At 55.7% G+C, this 18,985-nt stretch overlaps 1 protein-coding gene across 1 annotated transcript in view; it reads right to left on the bottom strand.

The window, feature by feature from the left end:
* Positions 1-7,221, bottom strand: part of IQSEC1 (IQ motif and Sec7 domain 1) — a 176,245-nt gene extending 169,024 nt beyond the window's left edge. The window contains exon 1 of the mRNA XM_025375603.1: positions 6,792-7,221. Within this exon, the coding sequence (XP_025231388.1) occupies positions 6,792-6,814 (23 nt within the window). The 5' untranslated portion in view covers positions 6,815-7,221. The remainder of the gene's footprint in view (positions 1-6,791) is intronic.
* Positions 7,222-18,985: the final 11,764 nt, after the last annotated feature.

Raw genomic sequence — 18,985 nt, 5'->3', positions numbered from 1 at the left:
CCAGTCAGGAAAGGACAACTGCTGTCTGATTCCACTCACATGACGTCCCCAGGGCAGTCACATTCACAGGGACAGAGAGTGGAATGGTGGGCGCCAGGGGCTGGGGATGCGAGACGGGAGTCTGCGCTCACGGAGCACAGAGCCTTTTTTGGGAAAGTGAAGTTCAGGAGATGGATGGTGTGTTGGCTGCACAACACTGTGAATGCACTTATTGCAGCTGAAATGTGTGTAATTAAAAAGGGCAAACATGTGGTGGATCTCCACAATGGAACGGTTTTCAGCTTTAAAAAAGGAAGTTTTCTGTCTGCCTTACCACAGTTTTTAAAAATGGTGATTTGTGCCTTGGCAGGCCAGGCCCTGCAGGGATGCTAGAAAGCAAACGCGGGACTTCCAGGCAGCTGGTGACAACAGAGGGGCCGGCAATGTGTCTGTCGCAGGGAGGACTCGCCATGCAGGAGCTCCATGAGGGGACCCATTTGCCTGGGGGAGTCAGGAGAGAGGCACAGGCTGGACTGTGAGGTCTGAGGTGAAGAGAAGGGCACTCCTGGTAGAGGAGCCAGCATGGGCAAGAGTGTGGCGGGGTGAGCCTTCCAGGCAGTGCTGGGCAGCAGATGGAATGTTGTGGGATCGGGAGAGGCCAGGAGGGGCAGGACAGAGGGCCTCAGGACCCAGAGTGGCTGAGGAGAGAGGGGTGTGTGCGGGAAGGGGAGCCCACTGCCCCACCTCGTTCTCTTCTCAGTTCTATTCAGGAGCTGCTCTGGCAGGTGCCACCAAGGTCTTATTTACTGTGTCCTTTCTTTGGGCGGTCAGCTCCACGCAGGCAGGGCAGGCCTGGTTCGTTTACAGGCATAGCCCACAGGCCTGGTGTGTGTCAGGATGTGGACTAGACGTCCAGTGACCATGGTGGGCTGAGCGAATGAACGGGTGATTGATCGGCAGGATGGGGCCACGTGAATAAGCCAGCATGCCTGGAGCTGCTGTGCCTGGCAGACACAGCTCCTCCCACTCCCAGTCCCCTGTGTGTCGCAGCATAACCAGGAACTTTCCAGATGAGGTCACAGGCCCAGAGAGGGCAAGCAGCCTGGCCAGGATCACTCAGTGCGGCAGGGACAGAGCTGGAGTGGAGCCTCCTTGTCCTGCTTTGTAAGGCCCCAGGTGGGCCAGGGCCTCAGAGTCCAAGGGGCAGAGTATTTTCATCTGCTCTGCCTGCAGGGAGCCTCCTGGGGTAAGAGTGAGAGAACAGGAGCCATCCAACAGGCTGGAAGGAGCAGGAAGGGCAGACGGGGCTGTGTCATCCGTAGGCTTTTGGGGGAAAGCAGCAGGCTCTAAGGTAAGCCTGGGAACAGCTTAGCCAGTACCCAGGAGCAACACCTCCTAAGACCCCACTGGTGGTGACAAAACTGGTCTAGTCCACAGGTACTGGGTGCTGGGCTCCCAGCCACTGTGGGACAAGTACCCTCAGCACCCAGGACAAGCGGGCTGGGGGCAGCCACGCCGCAGCGGCAGTGGCCAACACATTCCAGGTAGTGCATGCAGTGGGGAAGGGGTGGGGAGGGACACAGCCTCGTGGCCAAGAGATCTGGAACCTGCTCAGGGTAAGGCGTCAGGTCCCCCAACACCTGGGCCCCCTGACTGCCCTCCTTCCCTTCCTCATCCTATCTCTGTGCACCGGGTGCCCACTGGCCCCACCCACAAGGGCACACAGACCTGGCTTGGGAGGAGCAGGGTCTGGAGTCAGGCAGATTCACTGGCTGTGACCCTGAGCAAGGCACTTCCCTGGAAAATAGGATGGCACACAACTACGCTGCCAGAGTTGTGGGATTCAACAAGATAAGGCACTCTTGTTATTCTTAAAGACCAAGTGAGTGAGTCAGCGCAAGGAGGCAGGCCAGGGCCCTGATGAGAGGGTGCCAAGTCCTTTAGGGGCACAGGGGACCTTGGGGGGCTTCAACAAAGGGCCACCAGGGAGGGACAAGGATGGCGCCACACTTGCTGAGCTTGGGGCCCGGCCCGCCCTCTGGCCCGCAGGCAAGCCCTGGAAGGGGAGTATCAGCCCCGCTGCATAGAGCAGGAGGCTTAGGCCCAGCGCCTGTGCTTAGGGCACTTGGGAAAAGATGCTGACCATGGGCTGACCAAGGCCCGGCAGGGTCCTGCCCCGGGGCTGGGGCCAGTCCAGGCCTTACGCTTCCTCTGAGGCCCAGGGAGGGCATGGATGTCGGATCTGTCTTTCATAGATCCTTTGGTGGCAGGTTGAGTAAGTTAGAGGTAGGTGCTTGCCTAAGCAGACGCTCCTTGTTGCCCTGCCTGTCCAGCAACTACCAGAAAAGTCTGTTCCTCTCAGTCTCTAAAATTCAGCCCAGACAGGGTCTCTAGGTCCCAACATCATGCCAGGCCGTGCCAGCTTTGGGTATACAACGGGGAGCAGGCCTGGGCCCTGGCCTTGCAAAGGGGCAGAGGCAGTGGCCAGGCCTCTGAATTTTCAGGCCCCAGGCTCATGACATCCCCTCATGGCTGGGAGGCCCCAGTGCAGTTCCCCAGCCTCTTTAACCCCCAGTCTCTCCTTCATATCTTTAGCCTCCAGCATGACAATGTGTCTCTTTATTCCAGGGCCTCCATGAGCAGCCCCAGCCCCTTTACCTCTCTTCCTGGCCCACTCTGCTCCAGCAACACCACCCTCCCTCTGTGGCCCAATCCTGCCAAGCATGTCCTCATCAGGGCCTCTGCACCTGCTGTCTCCTGCACCTGGGGCCCCCACACTTCCCCTTGATAGTCTTTTATAGTTCTCCTCTTCCTAATCATTTAGATTTCTGTTCAAAGGTCACCTCTTCCAGGAAGCCCTCCCCACTTCCTGAGTGGCACACAGTTCATTCAATCCATTCCTATTGGGCTCTTTATCTTCTTCATTTCTCTATGTCCTTCTCCCCTGCAGTATCCCCTGAAAGCGGCACCCTCTCAGTGGTTCCCAGCACTGAGTTGGGCACACATCAGGTGTGCCATGAACACTAGCTGAATGCAGGGAAGTGAAGGCCCAGGCCTGGCTATGTGGCCTTGGCTGCATGTCCCAGTCTTTCTGAGTTATAACCAGGACCTGCCCAATTGCCTCCTGGGGCTGTAAAGGGTGGAGAGATGCTACAGCATTCTTGGAAAATAGCCCAGTGCTGTGTGGGTCATTCATAATGACCATTTTTAACAATGATCGCTGCATGGCAAGAAAGGCTACTGTCATCACATGTGCTTGAGAGTGAAGACTGGGCCTCAGGTTCCCTACGGGCATCTCTCTCTGTGGGCTGGGGCTGCTCTTCCCTGGCATCCAGCCCAGGCCCACTGTCCAGCAGATGCTGATAACTGTGCCTACAGAACTGACCCAGCCAAGGTGATAATGGTGAAGGCTCAATGCACAAGTTTCTTGGAGGTGTGCGTGTGGAATGTTCCAGGCCCAGTCCCACCAGTGTCCCTTCTTCTGTCTGGGGGAGACCCACCAGGGCTTGGCTTCCTTTATGAAGGCCCCACTGCAAGCAGCAGGTCAGGGCATCCCACCGGAGGGAGACCATTGCCTCCTGCAGGGGCCGGCTGGTCACCATGTCCCCCAAACAGAAGGAAGAGAGGGGCCGGGACAGTTTCAGGAAGTGAATGAATGAATGAGCAGGCATGGGTGGGAAAGTGTTCCATTGGCCTGGCCAAGCAGCCCACATCTCACACACCACAAACTCCTCACAGCCTCACTTCCTGTGTTCAAGTGACAGGATATGACATGCCCATGAGGACAGAGGGGCCCCTTGCAGAGATGATGAAAAGGACGCTGTAGTTACAGAAGTGGGAGCCATCCTTCATTCAGACACTATTCATGAAGCTGCCAGTACAGCAATAACCTCGGGTGTTAGCAAGTTTGATTCAGGGTCTGATTCTTGGAAGCCTCCTGATGTTCCCCCACTGGGTTAAGAAATCTTCCCCTGCTTTTGTTGTCATTCTTTATCCCGTCCAGTGTGCCACCTTCACGATGGACTGAACCCTGACTGGGACAGAGTCTCGATTCCATAAAGCTCCCTTGGGTGCACACCAGGGGCCCAGAGAGTGGAAGGGGCGAAAATGGAGGCTAGGGAGCGGGGACAGTAGGGTGCTGGGGGGCCCACTGGCAGGGCTCCTCTAGGCTGAGGAGAGCCTGGCCATGCCGTGCACAGGGCCACTGGAGCAAGTCTGCCCTGATTTGACATGTGGCATGTTGGGGAAGGGACACCGCTGCCAAATGTACAGCAGGAAACAGCTGTGTGACCCCAGTCAAGTTCCTTCCCCTCTCTGAGCCTCAGTTTCCTCTTCTGTAAAATGGGATCAACAGTATCACATTTTGCAGCAGTTGGTGAGACTCAGCGATGCAACTAAGCACGAGAACGCTTTGCAATCAAGTTGGGCAGCTCTGATAGTGGCTATAACGCCGCTGTTGGGAAAGTTAAACATCTAGAGATACTCAACACCCCATCTCCTTTCCATGCTGAAAGGCTGGGTAACAATAAGGTCTGAGCAGCAGGTGCTGGGAAAGCCTGGGTCTAGGAGTGGGCCTGCCATGGGTTCTGGGTGGGGAGTAATGGTGGGCAAATACGGGCTTTCAAATGCAGCAGGGTAACCTCAGAAAAGGCCTGCTCTTGGTTGCAAAATCATTGCATACAAACAGAGCCACCCCCTCCAAGTCTATTTGGTACTTCGGTGCCAATAGGTTTGGTGGCAGAGGAGGGATGGCCTGGAAGTCACAATGCTCAGACTGTGGGAGCCTGAGAACTGGAGAAGAGTGAAAAGACGCACAGGAAAGGAAGACAGTGAGCGCTGAGCCCCCTCTCTCAGGCAGGAAGGCTAGAGGAGCTTAGTCCAGGAATCAGCAAACCCACCAGAGCCATGTGTTCAAATGCAGGTGGCTGGGCCCCCAACAGATGGAAGCAGACTCTCTAGGGAAGAGTATTAGAATTCATATAGAACATTGTCCCCACAAAACCGCAAGTGGATGGGCTTGGGCAACGCAGCCACAGTGAATAGCTGCATCCCGGGAACATCAACCACACCTGGACATTAAAATTATCTGGAAAATGAAAAAGATTCTGAGGCTTGAGCCCTCCCCCAGACCTAGACACCAGAATGTCTAGGGGTGCGACTCACACTTTTTTTTTAACCGCTCCTCAAGTGATTCCAGTATAGCTCCTGGGCTACAACCCCCACCCCAGGCTAGTATACTCCAGGGTTCCAGTAGAACTGTGTTGAGCCTCAGTTTCCCCATCTCTAAAATGGGGGTCTTAGTGCCTGCCCAGACAAGGCCTTTGCAAGGATGACATTTCTGAGCACTGGAGGCAAGCAAGCACTGGGCCAAGTAATCCGAACATGAATTGTCACATTTCATCCTCATGACATCTCCCCTCCCTGAGGGTATAACAGCCCCCGAGAGTTTAGAATTTCTCTGGCATCAGGCTCCTGGGCCCAGGCAAAGGTGTGGCAGGGAGGAGACAGCTGGCTCAGGAGGACCTATTCCCAGCCACTGTGGAGGAAGTTCCACGCTGGGAAAGGATTTACTATTTGTTTCCGAAAATACAGCGAGGGCCTTGCCACAGGGAGTGAGAACTTTGGTGTGTTCTGCTGGCATCGAGCAACCAACCTGTGAACTTCTCCACTAAAAAAGCAAGTGAGCATCACAGCGAACCAGAGGCCACCGCCATCCCCCGCAGGCTCCCGCCCGGGTCTGCTGACGCAGCAGAGGCAGAGGTGTGTTTACTTTCCCTCAGTGGAGGTGACGGGGAGCTGCCACTCTATCAGGGGCTCCACAGGCCCTTGCCGTGGTAAGAGGCCTCCATCGAATAGGGAGGCCTTGGGGTAGCCCCCAGAAGGCTCCCCACATACTGTTCCAGGCCTCCTTTTCCTAGCCTTGCGACTGAGCCCAGCTCAAGAGGACTCAGCCGTAATCGCTAACCTCCTAAGGTCTGAGGTCACTGCACAGCCCCAAACGAGTGGGTCGTGGGCAAATAGTTTAGGCAGGTGGAGACCTGACGCTGGGCCCCAACCCCCGCAGCTGAGGGTCCCAGAGGAGGGCAAAGGTTGCTCCTCCTAGAACAGCACAGTGCAGCGCCCAGGGAGCTGTGAAGGAAGCTGGCATTCGAACCCCACTGCCCCGTGGGAAGCCTGGCTAAACGAAGCACAGGCTTTGGTTTCCATAAATACCCAGGCCCGTGATGTCACCGCCCCGTGCAGACTTTCACAGCCTCTGCTGCTGGCGTGAGGCCCAGCACACAGCCGCTCTGCTGCCAGCCCACAGAACACCTGGGCATACAGCTGGACACTGATGCCACCGTGCTAGGGACGGTGGGCGGGACCTTCACCTGCCCTTGGAGGACGCAGCATCCTGCCCACTGCCTCAGCCTGCCTGCGACCTTCTATCAGGCATGGCTGAAGGGCTGGCCATGGGTGTGCTGGGCAGAGAGGCTTTCCCCAAACAGGCTATGGGCTAAACCAAAGCCAAAACAGTAGGAGCCGGTCTGGGCACCCTGAATGTGGATCTGGAAGGGGGGATACCTGCTCTCAGAGTTGGGAATTTCACAGCCTGCTGAAGACCTGCTGACTAACAGCCTTTTTCTCATCGTCATCACCAACAAACACCTCCGCTGCAGGGGCCGAACGCTGGCATCCCTGCTGGGTGGCCAGCTCCCTCTGCAAGTCACCTGCACATCCACCTGCCCTTCCCCCCACGAAGCCCCTCACTCCAGCTCAGCCGGGCCCCTCTGGCCTCTGGCTTTAGGCAGAAACCTGCCACATATACTCACAAATAGCGTCTTCTGCAGGCCATCCTGTGTGAATCCGTTCTTCCCTGTTCTGGCTCCCTCTCCAGCGGGGAGGCTCAAAGTGTTTGCAAGAGGAGCAGGAGGCTCAGGCAAGACGTGGAAGGGAATAAAATTAAATCGCGGGGCGAGTCACATTCCCGGGGGTGGCGGGCTCCTCTAGGGAGGCTGGGGCGGGAGCGGGGGGCGGCGCCAGCAGCTGACTGTGAAGGGCCCTGGCACGTAGAGCGCGCTCACACCGTGCCCAGGAGCGAGCGAGGACGTCGAGTAACCATGGTCGCCAGGCTGGGCGGGGGAGTCCACCTCGCTGCTACCTGGGCCCACCTTGGGGTGTTTCCCCTCCCGTACATCTGGGGTGCGGGGCGCGAGGATGAGGAGGGGAGGGTGGAGAGGACGCTGCCCCCGGTTTGCTCTCGCAGCATCCGGAGGAGGGGCGGGCGCGCAGGAGCCTCCCCCCGGCGCCCAAGGAGCAACGTAGTGCGGCCGCGCCGGACCAATCGCCGAGGCGCTGGTCGCCATGGCAACAGCAGCATCAGGCGCGGCCGTTCCGCGGCGCCCTCGCTGCAAAGTCACACACCCGGCCGGGCGCGGGGCGCCGGCCCCCTCCTGGCCCGCGCTGGAAACCTGGAATTCTGTTGCTAAAATGCACGCGCCGCGCGGAGCCTACGATGTCACTGCTTTCCAAGGCGGCTTCTCTGCCTTCGGAACTGAGCCACGGGAGCCACGCAGCTCTCGGGGCTCTGGCCCTGGAGTGAGGCCGGCCGTCTCCAAGGCTAGCTCTGCCACTGAAGGGCGATGAGACCTTTGCAAGCCGCATCTCTCCTGGGAGTCTTGATTATGCTACTGTGAAAGGGATCATTACAGCTATAACACGGGGTTTCAGGAGGGCGTACCACACCACTAAGCTGTACGGCGGATGGCAGAGCAGTCCTCGTTTGTGCCAGTCCTGTCCCAAAGGGGGCTGCACGGGGCTAGGGAGAATTTCTGGTCTAGCTATGGTGCCCCTTCCTCTCCGGGGGACCTTCCATGTGCTGGGCAAGTATCTGCCCTCATGTTTACAGTCTAAGGGGGAGACAGGAAGTAAGTGTGCAGATACAGGATTGCACGTGGTGATAAGAATCAGGATGAAAAGGGAGCAGAAAGAGGAGCGGCAGGGAGCCCGAGGGAGGCGGGAAGGAGGCTTCTGCCATCAGACAGGGTGGTCGGGAAGGCCCTCTGTGAGGCACGTGTGGCTGAGACTCGGATGACCCAAGAAGCAGGGGAGGAGCTGGCGTCCAGGCTCTGAGGCGGAAGGCAGCCTGGTGTATTAGAGTGGCCCAGAGGAGGTCAGCGTGGTGCAGTGGTGGGATAGGGAGGTGGAGAGGAGAAGCGCACATCCATCCTTGGCTCCCACACCCGCCTTTCCCACACAGATTTCTCTCTTCCTATCTGATCTTCATCTGATCCTCTCTGCTTCCTCATCTGTAAACCAGGAATCCCAGACCTATCTCAGAGGCATGTAGACAATATTCTTCCGTACACGGTAATCCTCAAGACAACTCCAATGAGGTCTAATATTATCATCCTACTTCATGGAGGAGCGCACTAAAGCCAGAGGTTCAGCAACTGGCCCAAGCCACATAGCTGGCGGGGGGTGTAGCCAGGGCAGTCTGGCTCCAGAGTCTTGGCTCTTGACTTCTTGAAAGCTGCCTCACTGGGAGGAATAAATGAGAGAGGGAGTAGTTGAGACTGGGAATCAGCTGGCCATGGCTGGCAGCCCACAGGGCCATTTCCCTTCCTCTTTCCATTCTCTCTGGACTCACACTCACTGAATTTAGGAGTGATGCTGCAACCTTGAGTTCCATTCCATCCTTTACAGGAAATGAACCTTGGGGTAAGTGATTTGCCTAAAGTTGCACAGCAGAGTGGCAGAGGTAGGACTAGGATCCCATTCTTCCAGCTCAGTGTCCTCGTAGGGAGCAGAAGTTGGAGCTGCAGCCTCAGGTGGCTGAGGTGAGGCATCGATCAGAACTGCATGATGCTTCCCCATCTGCCCTCTGTAGGTGAATCCATATGCATGACCAATCTTCCTGTAGCACGGACCTCCCTCCCTGAGTCATGTGAGGAATTCATATTTCTGTGGGTTAACATGTTGCAGAGCCTGCCCCACTCCTCTTCTCACTAGAGTTTCAAAAGATTTTAATAACATCAAAATTCAGCCACTGCATCAGGAGGGCTCACTTTGTGTCAGGTCCAATTGTTTCATGGTTCCAGTGAATTCTCAGAAGCGCCCTATGAAGTGAACATAATTACCACTCCTGCTTAGATGCGTTGCACCACCTACGGGGGTCTCCCATCAAGGCAGTAGCAGAGCCCAGACTCTAACTCACAGTCTGGCTCGGGCTAGAGCAATGCCCCTCTCAGCCACCTTGCTCAAGTAGTGATTCTCTTCTCACTTTCATCTTCCAGAGGAGGAAACAGGCTCAGATTGGTGAATTGGATGCCTTGAGTGTGGAGCACCCAGTGTCCCTTTCCTGGGCTTCCTCTTTTGCTCCCTGGGAGGCCCAGGACATGCATCTGCACATCCGTTCCTTCTTCAGCACTTCCTCTTGTAAATGTACAATCCTTTTCCTTCCACATTATGCTGTTATTTCAAAGTAGGGCAAATGGCAAGGACCCTGGCATTGAGATACAAATGCCAAGATTTTAGGCTTTTACAAAACGTCATTTACTTGGACAGTGCCTACAACCCACCTGTATTGTTTTGATTTCTGACATTCAGTATCCGGCACTGGACCAGGCACAAAGGAGGCTCCAAAAAGTGTGGAGCTGGGATTCCAACTCTGATCTCTGACTCCAGAACCCACAGGTTCATCCCTTCAGGCAGCGAGAGGTCAGAGAGACTCAGCAAAGGGGCGTGCCCACCTGTGCAGGCTGGGCTTCACCTACCTCACGACCCCAAGCCCTCGCCATCCAATCTCAGGGCAGATTTGTCAGCCCCACCTCCCAGATGCAAAACCTGTGGTCGTGAGAGGGTCCTGATCACACAGAGAGTGGTGCTATAGGACTTTGGATGGAATTGTCCCCTTTCCTCACTTTCTCAGCTGTAACCAGAGGTCTGGAGTGGGAAGCGGGGGCAGCCAGCCTTGGGGTTGCTGCCCTGTGTCCCCGGTTGTATCACAGAATCACCCACCCACTCACCCACCTCTGCAGGCTGGGGACTAGGGCACAGTGGGAACCTAGCATTCAGACAGTGTTTTCATCCCCTGGAGTTTCTGTAAGTGCCCAAGTTCACCCCTGCCCTTGCCTCATCATTGTGGACTGCGGGAAGCCACCTGCATCAGAAGGCGAGAGCAGCTGCCAAGGGGTAGGTCCAGAAACATCTCACATCCATCTCCCCTCCCTCAACCGGAAAGTTCTACCCTGCAGGTTGGCAGGAACATTCCTGCAGATCGGCTCACTCCTGCAACCTGCGGCCATCTGTCCCCAAGGTGGGAGGAGCACAACAGCATTTGGGAAGAGAGAGGATGGAGAAGGTTGGAGCATGCAGTCCACAGATATGACAGTCACAGAGCTCTTCAAGGCAGGGAACCCCAAATCCTAAGGATTCAGGGTCTTCATCCAGCACTGGATAGAAGTGAACCCCCCACCCCCGCTGCTCTGTTCCAACTATGGAACTGCAAAGCTGTCAACATTCTGACTCTTTAAATCTCAGGCCACACAGCCTTCAAGTCTGAAGACTTTATTTTCTTTTAGCTGAAGCTTCACATTTTAAATAAATAAAATCCTAAGTGCACAAATGATAAGAAAATTTATTCTCCTTAAACAAAATAAAGCCCCCTTTACCTCCCACTCCACTAAATCTTATTCCCCTTTCCAGTCTCTGCAGAGGTGACCACTGTCATCTGTTTGGAGTGGATCCTTCCAGAACTTTTTCTATGCACTTATCTACATATATATGCCTATAGAAAATATGAAGTATTACATAGGCCCTAAAAATGGCATCGTTTTATGAATTTCTTTCTTTTCTTTTTTTTAAAGACGAGGTCTCACTATGCTGCCCAGGCTGCAGTGCAGTGGCTTTCACGGGAGCAACCATAGCACACTACAGCCTCAAACTCCTGGGCTCAGTGATCTTCCTGCCTTAGCTTGGGACTACAGGCATGCACCACCGAACCCAGCATATTATGAATTTTTTAAATAAAAGATTTAAAATATGCCAAAAGGCATAAAGATGAATACCATGAACTCTGATATACCCCTGACCCACTACAAGAAACAGAACATGACGAATATGATGGAAGCCCAGGGTCACCGCCTCTGTTAAATCCCCTCGCCAGTCCTGCCCTCTTCCCATCCCCATGGTGAATTCACTCTGTAGTGAATCTCCTGCATAGAGAGGTATCCACAAACCATATAAACACTTGTGCACGTTTTTAAACTTTACATAAGTAGGATCACATTGCATATCTTTTTCTGCAACTCTTTCCCCACTCGGCATTATGTCTGGAAGGCGGAATCTTGGAATCTCTAAACCACAGACTCTTCCATGCTGAGTTTCCAAATCACAGGCTTTTCTAATCATAGACATGGGCTCGGGCTCTGGTGCTGGGGGGACCTCACTGGCAGGCTTGTGCAGGGCCCTCCTAACATCTCTGCCCAGCCCTACCCCTCACGTGCAGGAGGCTGATGGAGGGGGGAAGCAGCCGGAAGCAATTATCTCTGCAAATGTGTGTGGGCTTCTGGAAGCCTGGCAAACACCTCCCTCTGCAGCAAACCAAGTATCACTGAGGTACCCTGTCCCCTGTCTTGGGGGAGAAGATCAGACCCTGGCCCTGTAACAGCTGAGCAGCAGTCCCTGATATGCTCCTGAAATGGAGCATATCCACTGCTTCTTGATGCTATTTTGGAGTCCTGGCTGATGGAGATCTGAAAGTCACGAGGGCTGGCATTGATCCCCACTTGCCGCCTTGCCAGGTTTGCTGCTGAGTGTGCCAAGAACGGCTGTGGCCAATGGAACCTGCTGTGGCTGGGGATGAGTGAGGGAGCTGTGGCCCTGCAGACACTTTCTGCAGGAGCTCACACTGCACTAGGCCACGCTGGCTGGAGGAAGGGGGCGTGGGAGACAGATGCTGCTTGAGATGCTTCGGCTGCTGCAGGACTCAAGGGTCCTGCTCCCCTGGGGAGAGAACCGGTGAACACATGAGCAGAGGGCACCTACAGCAGCCCCTGTGCTTCTGAGCCTCTACTCAGGAGCCTGTGAGAAGCCCCTGAAGGATGCAGGGGGGTGTAACATGAGAGAGAGAAGGCATCATTAAAAAGTGGTGGTCAATGGCAGGACAGGATGGAGCAGCCACAGACACTAAACCAGAGATGCTGGGTCCCTGTGTGCAGAGACAGAGCCCCAGGACGTGGGCTCCCTCCTGCACCCAAGGGCTGCCATACCCCTCCTTTCTCCCCTCAAACCCTGCACCTGTCAGCAGGCAGTGTAGCCTGGGGGTGAAGGCCAGAAGTCTCCTCTGCCACCAGCTGTGGGATTTTGGAAGGTGACCCCACTGCAGCCCCTCATCTAGACGCCGGGATTAACAGGGCATCTACATCCACCTGTGGGTGAAAGCTGCGTGAGTGCGCACAGGTGGAGCAGTCAGACCAGGTCCAGCTGCGTGCTCTGCCGGTGTTCGATTTGTTGTTGCAGTTGTTTTAGAGCCAGGCTGGGCAGCTGCAGAGTTCACAGGAGGGACATTCATGGGGCGCTGGATCCGGAGGTCTGGGCTCAGCAGGGCTGGTGCCTCCCTCTCCCAGCTGTCCCAGGGGGTTCCTCCAAGCCTGGCATACCTTGTGCCAAGTGCCCTTCTGCCCCTACTTCTCACCCTTCCTGTGTTCATATTGGCCTAATATATTTATATCAATTTAAAATAATTTTCACTAAAGCATAACTTTTCCATCAGTATTGCAAATTGTGCATTCCATGTGCTAGTCACTTTCCTCAACCAATAAACATTAAAAGAAGTACAATTTAGAGAGAAGCACTGCACCCCTGAGGCCCTCGCAAGGCCCTGGGTGTCCCAACATGGGAACCCCTGCACTGATGTTGGGGTACCAGACAGGGTAGGTGCAGAGCAGGGCCGGGCCTGTGGAGGCTGGGTCAGCACAGACGTGCACGTGGAGTTGGGCTGTGTGTAGGGCCAAGGGGCCGGCAAGCATAGGCCACTGGTTGCCTGGCCCCATCCCTGTGACCCTGAGCCTTCCCAAACCTCACGCTCCATCTGCCTGGTCCTGCGTCTGTAAGTGCTGACCAGTGCTTGCTTTGGGTCAGGTCCAGGCCAGGCATGGGAAACAAGGTGAGCCAAGGCCCCATCTCCTGCCTGGAGGAAGGGAGTAGCATGCCTTGGGTGGCAGTGGGCACCCAGCATGTTTCCTGCCCAGCCACTTGCCTCCTTCTGGTTGCCACCTCTTTAATCTCTGGGACTCTGGGGGAGCCAGGACCAGTGCGTGACTCAAGCAGGGCTGTAAGAGGCAAGCCCAGACGTTTGCCAGTGTCATGGAGAGACAGAAGATCCCACCTTGGGCCTGAGCTTACCCCTGGAGAGATAGAAGCCCCTGCTTTACTGGGGCCCCCATGGGGAGGAGCCTGCATGAGAGGCTGCAGGTTCTCATCACCGGAGCCCTGGAGCCAGCCACACCTGAAACCTGGAGGTTATGCCGCCCATATGCCCATTTCACATGAGCCAGTTTGAAGTGGGCTCACTGTCACACAGAACCAAACGTTCTAATGCAAGTACCTTGTAATAGTTACAATACTGAGTGAACATGATCACAATTATAATATGGTAGAATTCACTGTTTTGATGGAAATGTAGATCAAATAATACTATGTAAGATGAGGGAAGGAGGGGCAAGGTTTTTGAGAAAAAGAGATACAGCAAGAGAAAACAGAAGTTTCCTAGAGGACAAGATGTTGAAACGGGGTCTTGAAGGATGGGCAGAAGCTTGTTGGGCAGACAGTGCATGGGAAGGTATTGCTTGCAGATAGAAAAACATGTGCAGAAGCTTGGAGGTGAAAAGCAGCAGAAAGTCATGAGCCTTAACCTGCCAGGGATTTGGGCTTCATTATGAGGGTAATGGGGTCCGGGGAGGTTTCTGAGTAGAGGAGGGACATGGTGAGGTTTGTGATTAAATAGATCCCCTCATGGGGGAAGGATTAGTGGGGAGAGATTAGAGGCTGGGATACCAGAGGAGAGGTTGGGATGGTGACTCTGGAGAGAAGAGGTGGAGGCCTACACTGAAGCATGAGAGTGGGGATGCAGAGAAAAGGTGTTTTGGGGAGAAGTGTGGGTGGGAGAGGAGAGATGGGACAGGGGCAAGGCATCCACCTGCTCGTCGACTGGGTGGACGGTGGCACCCTTAGTCTATACAGCGACACAGGCAGAGATGCAGGGTGGAGGCAGAGATAACCCCTGCCCCCTTTGGATGTGAGGTGCCAGGGAGACCCGTGGGGAAGTCTTCGTTCCTCTCTGAGCCTGCTTTTCCTCTCTAAACATCTATTCTGGTTCTCCCGTTCACAGAGGGTTGACATGAATACCAAATGAATGAACGCACTCAGTGTGCTAAAAGAGTGGGTACCCCATGACAGGTGCTCGACAAAGGTGAGCAAAGACTGTAGGGGTCAGTAGAGTGGGGTGAATGAGAGCAGGGCTGCTGGGCAGGGCGAGGGGTGCAGGCTGTGCACTGCCCAACTCCATGGGTGCAGCTCCCTTATCCTTGAGTGGAAGCAATGGCCCCTGAGTAGCGCAGGGCAGCAGCCGTGGTTCAGCATGTGGTCTCTGGAGTACTGCATCCTAGCTCTGTCACCGACTAGCTGTGTGACCTTGGGCAGATCTCCAAAACTGAGGATAATAAGGGAATCAACGCGTCGGTCGGCTGTGGCAGTGTGATGATCTAATGTGTGCAGGTGCTAATCACAGCAAATGGCTGCCGAGTGCTTATCATCACCCTGCACACCGCTGGGCACACACAGTTCTCACCCCCGACTCTCTTTTTATCCCTGACAAAGGGCAGTTAAGCTTCTTCTGCAGTTCCCTCAGGTCAGGGCTGGGGAGGAAGGTGCGGGCCTGGACTGCTACAATGGCTGGGGTGCTGAGGTCAGAGTGAGACCAGCCTCTCAGCTGGCCTGGCACCCAGCGGGCATTCTCTATGGGCTTCCATGCTGAGCACTGCATGGCTGTGGGTCCCAGGTGCCCACCTGGCCAGCCTGGAGGTCAGAGGCAGAGCCCTCCGCCTTGTCAGTCACTGCGCTCTCAGCATCTCCTAGCAAGGTTGGCTGCCATGCTGGGCCCCTCCCTGTCTCCCCTCTTGCTGTTCTAAACCACCCCCAGCTCCGCACTCAGAAGGATCTATTTATCCTGAAACTTGACCATGTCGTGGCTCTGGTTCCCACCCCGTGTTGGTCACCCTTGGCTCTCAGGGACCTGTGCAGATGCCTCCCCCTGCCCCTGCTGACCTTCACCTTCCTTTCTGGTCATGCCCCAACTCATGCCTCTCCAGCCAAGGGACCGCTGTCAGCCCCCAACTCCCAAGCTCTTCCCAGCCCCAGGACCTTTGCACAGCTGCCACCCTCATTGGGAACACTCTTCCTCCCAAGCTCACAGCTGGCTCCTTCTTGTGACTCCAGGCATGGCACAGTGTCTATTCCTGCCCCACCAGCTCCCTCACAGTCGTTGACGTGAGAAGGGATGCTATAATAATTACACACCGGTTTACTATCATGTGGCCATCTCCCCTACTGGAATGTGAGCCTGGTGGAGGCAAGGACCGTGTCTGTCAGTCACTGCTTTATCCTCTGTGCCTGATAACTTGCAGTGCTCAATTAATGCCCGTGGACTGAACAAGTTGGCAACTGAGAGACACTAGTGTTCAAGGAGAGGGAGGACCTGCGTGCCTACCGTGTCTCCCATTAATGCAGATGGGGGCTGAGAGAAGGTGGCAGTTCCCACGTTCTTCCAGGGCCTGAGTCCCTGCCTCAGTCACTCACTAGTCCTTCACTCACTGAGAGGCAGTGTGGCAGCAGAAAACAACCATGGAGTCAAGAAGACAGGGCTTCAAATTCCGGCTCTGCCACTCACCTGCTGTGTGACCCTGGCAAACAACAGCCTCTCTGGGCCTCCTCCTGTTCCTACTCTGTACAATGGAGTGGCACACTCGGCTTGCTGGATAAGTGTGCCTGGGAGGGTACTCTGACTGGGTGCGCACTTCCCACTGCACACATGCCCATCCCAGACTGGCTGAAAACAGAGGCCTTGGAGCCCCCGCTGCAGTCAGAAGCCCGGTCTGTGGCCGCAGGGTCTCTAGGCAGCCTTCCTAGCTGCTTCATCTGGAGAACAGGCATGAAATGGTGCCTCCTCCAAGAGCTGCGGCGAATAAATGAGGGGACACATGTCCTGTACTTAGCTGGGACAGCGCCTGGCATACACCTCGCCAGAGTGTCAGCGACCTGAGGACGAGACCTCGCTCCACTTTCTCCTTGTCTCCCCAGCACCTTGTGCGGAGCCTGGCATGGAGCCGGAGCTCAGCGACTATTTGTTGAGTGAGTATCTCTTGGTCCCCACTTCACGTCAGGGTCCTGCCCTGGAGGAGTACACAGTTTTCCAGTGACAGAGCCGTCCCCCACCCCCCGGCCTTCCCCAGGGAGGTGGGGGTTTTGCAGGGTGGACTGAGGGGAGGGCGGAAGGCCGTGTGTCCCAGGGGCTCCAAGCGCATGGCTGAGCTCATGCCTCCTGCAGGGTCTCTGTTCCTCTTCTGGTGGTATCTGGGGTGGGGCGGGGGTAGACCGATGAAGAGAACTCAGCTGGTCCCAGCTGTAGTGGGGGTTGTGGGTTTTTCCAGCTCAGGCAGGGTTTTCAGAGGGCAGCTGCACCTGACCACCTGGGACCTGGCTAAGTCAGGCGTGGGGCACACGGCGGGTCCCCCAGCCCAGGGTAGGGGCATCACTACATAGCTGGTGTGGAGCCTGGGGGCCCCCAAAGCTCCTTCCACACCCCACATCCCCCCTGACATACTCATCTCAAAGCCTGTGTCTGGATGCTTTTTCTGGCCTGGTGGCATACCGGGGGTAGCCTGCTCATTCAGTCATCCAAAATTTACTGAGCACCTACTGTGTGCCAGGCACTGTTTTAGGCACCAGGACTTAGCAGTGAATAAGATAGATAGAAAAATCTGCCTCATGGGGCTGACCGTCCAGTGGAGGAGACAGACATCAGATGATGATGGGTGCCGTGACAGCCCTGGGCTCTCTGATGGCAGAAACAGTGTCAGCAGCATCTGCCAGTCCCATTCTCCTGCCTGCCATTCCAGGTGCCTAAGCCTAGAACTCTGGGGTGGGCAGAACTGAGGACAGGGGAGATGGGCCCAGCTTCAGGCTCTGAACTGACTCAGCTCACCAGAAGTCACTGGTACAAAGAGGTTTCCCAGGATCATTGGCCGTAGTAACCAAGATCTATGCCCAGAACTGGGGAGGTGATAAGTCTTCCCAGTCCTGCTTAGACCCCATCTGGGTCTCAAGCTCAGCTCTGGTTCCTGCCCTGAGAAAGTGATGAGGGCAGCCTGGGCTATGATCAGAACGAGTGCGTGGGATGCAAAAGGGCCTGAAGGTATCACCAACAAGAAGAAACAGCCTCGGGGTCGCGGGCGGTGGGGGGAGGGCGCAATTCTAGCCCCCAAGTCCTTGTGTAGGGTTGTCCTGGGACAGATAAACAGGTTGTTGGGCTCAGAGGCCATAGATAGGACCCTCGGAGGAAGAGGAACAGGGAAGAGTGCTAGCATTTATTGAACTCCCGCTTATTATGACATCTCCTCGGATGCCCCAAATAGCCATATGAAGAAAACGATTACTGAGTCCCTTTTAGAGATGAGGAAACTGATGCTCAGAGACACAAAGAGACCTGCTCTGTGTCACTCAGCCAGCACGGAACTGAGCCGACCAGGGCAGCCCCAGCAGCAGTAAGGGTGATGTTAGGAGGATGTTGACTTCAGCTCTGCTCGGGGCAAGCACCCTCATCAGAGCTGCCTGGTGAGAGAGTGAGATCCTTGTCATGGGAAGTGTGCAAGCAGAGGGGCCACGTGGAGGACGGGGCTTCATGGCAGACAGGAACCCAGCAATGTGTAGGGTCACCTTCAATACTCGTTCAATCCTGGGATTCTGACGTAGGAAGGATAGCGTGTTTAAGGACCAGAAAACTAGGCCTCCGTGATGGCGGCCCTGCCAGCACAGCCTGCAGCAGACAGGGTGTCCAGCTGCAGTCAGGTGGGTCCTTGCTGGAGTGAGCGCCCACGGTTGACAACAGCCCCCACCTTCATAGCTCCTTTCCAGTTTTACAGGCTAGTGGTTGTGATGGAATAGCCGTTACCAAAGTGAACCCCCTTGAAGCCTTCAGGCCCACGTGCTGTTACCCCATTTCACAGACGGACAGAAGGCCCGAGGCCATGTCTTGGACTTCCGTCTGAGACTGGCTGGCCTGATGGGCATGTGGGTATTGGCCAATGCGAGGCTCTCCAGGCTGCCCAGGCCCTTCCCGTGGGGAACACAGACAGAATGTCTTCTTGAGTCCTCACCTGCAGGTGGCTGTCACCTGCTGTCCTTACCCAGGGAGGGAATTTGGAAGGTGGTTCCACGCGGTCCCTCTGCTTGCACACTTCTCCTCTACCCCCAGTCTAGCTGGTAACTTGGGCTCCCGCAGGGCTGGCGCTGGAGGACTGAGGTTGCTGGTCACCCAGCCCAGAGAGACTGTTTTGGGGCAGAGTGGCGTAGGCAGGCTGGGGACACAGCAGGCATGGACGCTGCCCTCAGACCTCAGCTCAGATCCTGATCACTGCTTGCCTGCTGTATGACCCTGGGCAAGGGGCTGCTGACTCTGAGTCTTAGTTCCTGTATGGAAGATGGGAAAGGCAGATTCCTTATCCAGAATGGACAGACATGAGGAGGATGACAGGAGAAGATGCCGGTTTGTGCCCACTGTGGTGGGGGTGACACCGCACATGCTCAGTGAGGGCTGCTTGTCACCATCATCATGACAGCACTGTTGGCCTTGGGAAGCCTACCTCAGTCTCCATGCTGGTTCAGCCCTGGGAGAGGGGTGTGGAAGAAACTGGCACACAGAGCCACCCGCAGGGCTGGGAACCAGCAGGCGTCTTTTTCCTGGGAGGGT

Source organism: Theropithecus gelada, chromosome 2, assembly GCF_003255815.1.
Source record: "Theropithecus gelada isolate Dixy chromosome 2, Tgel_1.0, whole genome shotgun sequence".
Taxonomy (NCBI): domain Eukaryota; kingdom Metazoa; phylum Chordata; class Mammalia; order Primates; family Cercopithecidae; genus Theropithecus; species Theropithecus gelada.
This window is presented reverse-complemented; position numbering and strand designations above follow the sequence as displayed.